At 40.5% G+C, this 4,638-nt stretch overlaps 1 protein-coding gene across 1 annotated transcript in view; it reads right to left on the reverse strand.

Annotated features, from left to right (window-relative positions):
• LOC101850283 (dynein heavy chain 10, axonemal) overlaps positions 1 to 4,638 on the reverse strand; it is a 19,085-nt gene that overhangs the window by 12,036 nt on the left and 2,411 nt on the right. Inside the window, exons 2-3 of the mRNA XM_005108750.3 lie at positions 3,451 to 3,591; positions 959 to 1,131 (exon numbers count right to left, since the gene is read on the reverse strand). Of these exons, the coding sequence (XP_005108807.2) occupies positions 959 to 1,131; positions 3,451 to 3,591 (314 nt within the window). The remainder of the gene's footprint in view (positions 1 to 958; positions 1,132 to 3,450; positions 3,592 to 4,638) is intronic.

A 4,638-nucleotide genomic window follows, 5' to 3' on the forward strand; every position in this document is an offset into this window, starting at 1 on the left:
CCCCCCCCCCATAACATGATGTACCATTACTGACTGGTCTGTCCAGCTGTTGATTAAAAGGACGAATGAACATAATTTACACAATTTTCAGTAAGTATGGTGATACCCAATTACTCAGTTACTATAATTTATTATAAATATCTAGAAAGTCGGACATTTCTTTTTTTTTTCCAGAATAAACCTACTTCTTTAAAAAAAATGAAAATGAGGATCCTTTTCGGATCAATGACGTCAAAAAAAGTTTTGATATCTGTACAGTTTAAATGTACAAAACATATATTTAATAAGTAAATATCATATCTCTAATCTGAGCCTAACGTTGTAAGAAAAAAAGGAACATAACGATAACTTAAGACTTATACTACAGTATTTTGGTTTCAGATTAACTCTTTGGGGATTTGTAGTCTGGTTATTCGAAAACCCTGGAAGACAGGGGGCTCTCGTGGCCTAGAGGTTAAGGTGCTTGCCTCTCCTTCAATAGGTCCCGGGTTCGAATCCGGATAGCGACGGAAAATTTTCTTCCTTTCACATCCTTTCCTGCTCTCTAACAATGTTCTGTCGTCTGCTTTCGTCTCCTCTTTCTGCCCCCTTTGGGCTCCTGACTCTTTCTGCAGCCTTTCTACTGCTACTTTTTCGGGTCTTTTTTACTGCTGTCTGTCAGCCACACCCCTGATCTACGGGTAGGAAAGATCTACACCTAGCCTTCTCGGATAAGGGCAAAAACTCTCGGAGGTCCCGTGTGCAAGTTGCATACGTTAAAAATCCCTTAGCAGCCCCAAATCGATAAGAGTAGGCTTCAGCCGTTACGCGGGGCAAAATTCAAAAGTTCCTACCAACTGATAATGTTTAATGCGTCATGTGCGCTCATATGACTTTATGCAGTTGCGAACGCCGTAAATCCTTACTAAAACAACTACAAACAAAAATGACAACTGTCGAAACCACTTTACCGATATACTCGTCCTTGACCTGCGGCTCCTCGGGCTGGGGGATGCGGTAGTCCACGGTGTCGTCGTGGTAGAAGTGGAAGGGCTGGAAGGCGTCGAAGATGAAGTCTCCCATGTACTCGTCCATGTACGTGCGCAGGATACGGCGGTCAAAGTCGTCGATGGCCCGCCCGCCGTACATCACCTGGACATGTTCAAACCCATACTTCTGCTACTGCTGCTGAAGCTACTGCTGTTGCTGCTGCTGCTGCTGCTGATGATGATGATGATGCTGCTGCTGCTGATGCTGCTACTACTGCTACTTCTGATACTGCAGCTACTATTACTGCTGCTATTGCTACACTGCAACTACTGCTGCTGCCCGTTGCTGCCGCTACTACTATTGCTGCTGCCGATGCTGCCGCTACTACTATTGCTGCTGCTGCTGCTGTTGCTACTACTGCAACTACTGCTGCTACTACTGCTGCTGCTGCACCAGCGCATTAATATAAAGCGCATATCCACGCGTTGCATCATGTTCTCTGCCCATTACATCTATCATATGAACATCTATTATCTATTTGTGGTGGCCGAATTTTGCTATTCAAAATGCTTTTTAATGGCTGCATCGATCGACATGCGGTTCTCGCCAAAATATTCTGTAAAATATTCTCCAGATCATGGCGCCCTTGGTTTTTTCAGTTTTGAGACAGTTTTGCTGCAAAAAGCTAAATTTCTTTATTTCGCCGATCGCTTTTGTCTCTGTAATTTTAGAAAATCCGGAAGCGATATTTCGAGAGGCGCATTTTATTTTGAGAGTATAGATCTAGACCTAATTTTTTTCATCTCTCAATATTTATTTCTCCATTCCAGTAGAGTGTAAATATAGTAGGCCAATGACTTTCAGCTGATATTAAAGCACCGATCATCCCTTTCATCGAAAGGGGGCCTAGCTAGTATTATATATATATATAATAATATATTTATATATATATATTTTTTTTTCTGACCAAAGGGAAGCAACAGCGGCAATAGTGAAGGGTGGGACTCATCTACAGTCATTTTCCTTGAACTTAAAGGCAAGTTGGAAGTCTCTCGTGGGAAAGGTTTGATTTTGACGAACTTTTCTGCGTGCTTTGTGTAGATCTAAACAGTTACACGGCAGTACCTACCATGTATTGCAAAAGTATGGATCAATTCTTAAAAATCACCACAATTCACAAACACAACGTATTCCAGATCCAATTATATTTTCCTAAAGAGAATCCACTTGTGTTCATCAAGTGGGAAAAAGATGGTTTTCAGTTCATAACTTTGATCAGGGTGATTTTCTGAAAATACCCCTAAATTTGAGCGGGAAAGGGTGAGTTTAATCTAATAAATGAGCAATTACTTTTAAACTGACCTATGGCGTTTAATACGGTGCCAAATTCATTCGTGTACGGACATTTTTCACAGCCAAAATTGTGTGGTGTTATTTGCTCAACATCACATACTACAATATGTTGATAATCATTAGCTAGATCTAGACAGTGACAGAATTTGAGCGCTAACATTTATGTTGTCTGCTAAAAATGACTGAAAAACAGTTTCAAAGGGAGATAAGAGAATTAAACAGGTCGGAAGATTTTTTTTCAAGAGTTCTATCCTATGAAAAGAATTGAAAACGAGCAAGAACAGGAAGTAAGAACGACAAAAGTAGGATTTAGAACGAATTGAGGTACATTATTATAACATTATGATATTCAAGCAATGAATGATCTTTTAGAAATATTGCGGCGTAAACACCAATGACCACACATCATGTTTTATCTCGGAACCCGGAGAAGAATAACAGAAATCGATGTACAGAAAAGTGGGAAGACATGGAATAACATCAAGAGGCTCGCCCAGGATAGAGAAAGGTGGAAAGTGGCCTGCACGACCCTGGTGCAGGGTGAGAAAGGCAATGATGATGTTTTTGTCTTTTGCTAGTAAGAGAACACTCTCCCACAGACTGGCTTTAAAAATAAAGTAAAAAACTACACCTCCAGTCGGTGGGAGACCCATTGGAGGAATCAAACCAACGACAAACTCTACAACATCAAACCCAGACTGGGCTCACGAAAACCTTCGGACCTCTCCAGAAGCGACGAAGTCATTTTTACTCGATTTCAGAGGTCGACGTGTAATGGCCCTCCATCCTTCACGGAAGCGAGCTGCAGTAGCACATTCTGTCATATCATCCAGACCAGTCCGTGTTCTTATGTTGTCCATCCATGCTACTCTTTGTCTTCCTCTGGCTCTCCTGCCCAGCATCTTTCATTCAAGAACCTCTTCCACAATGGTCTCGTGTCGTTTTTAAGCTTACAAAAAACGAAATAATTATAACAGCTCCACCCCCCCAATAAAAAACAAAAAAAACCAAACAAAAAACAAAAAAAAAAAAAAAAAAAAAACGAAATAAAGAGAGAACCCCAAAGAAACAAGGTACCGAACAACAACAAAACTGAAGCTTCCCCTGTGCCCCGCTGCACCGACTGACCTCCCCGATGAGGTACTTGAGGGTGTTCCAAGGTATCCGCGGGTCCCCCTGCTCCATCATACGAGTCAGGTAGGTCTTCAGGATGACCATGCACACGTTGAAGTCGCTCTCGTTGAAGTCATAGCTCACGTTCCACCCCACCTGGCAGGGAGTTTCACAATTGTGAAGCGTGCTGACAAAATGAGTTACTTCTGGGATTCAAGCTTTAAGAAAATGGGAGGCAGCCTGGTGGAATCAGGCTCTCGTCAAAATAATCAAAGTGTAGAAACTTGCATTTTTCCGCAGGTTTGTAAATTTTTATCCAATTTTTATTTTTTGGCTCAACACCTTTCATGTCCATTAAAGAACTCATTTCTGTGCGGATTTTTCTGAAAAACGTTGATTAAAGGCACAAAAAATGTACTTTTTCAGTTACTACGGACTCATAAGCAAATAAATAATCTTTGGCGGCCATTTTCTCACTAATTTTACCTTCTAAAAACGGGTGACCCCCACCTCATTCATTCGCCAATATCTCGACTTGTATTCAAGATAAATGGCTATTTTCTTCATCCAAATAAAGACAAGTGAACAAGCTTTAAGATGATACCAATAACTCTACATGCCCCAAAATTGACGAGAACCTGATTCCACCGCGCTGCCCGACAAATAGATCCGTCACGCTTATTGGTTGATTTTTATCAATTTATAAGTAAGACATGATAATAGACAGGCTATGTAGTTTTAAGAAGATGGCATTAAAAGAAAATCTTCAAATTTGACCCGTGTGTCGATTTTTTGCCAATATCTCCATTTTTGTGACTAATTGTCGCCCAAGAGCAAACATATATTCTACATAGCAAGAGTTTTACAAGGTCACCAAAAATGAGCTTTATTAAAGTTTCTGCCTCAAGCTAGGGCCCCTAGATTTAAATGTGAAACTGAATGAGTTATCGGCCCATGCTATGCGAGGTGTCTTTCATTGAAAATTTCGATAATTAAAATACTGAATTTCAGGCGAAAGATGCAATTTTGATACAAATCCTGGCTTTTACTAAACAGAACAATGGTCAATAAAAACAAAAGTTATTTAAAAAACAAAACGTATGAGTTTTACTTTGTATTTTTGAACTCGTGCTCGTGCATTTATGAGTGTGTGTATTTGGGTAGGGGGGTGTGCGCGCGTGTGTATGTATATGTCTGTGTGTG

Source organism: Aplysia californica, unplaced genomic scaffold (genome assembly GCF_000002075.1).
Source record: "Aplysia californica isolate F4 #8 unplaced genomic scaffold, AplCal3.0 scaffold00717, whole genome shotgun sequence".
NCBI lineage: Eukaryota > Metazoa > Mollusca > Gastropoda > Aplysiida > Aplysiidae > Aplysia > Aplysia californica.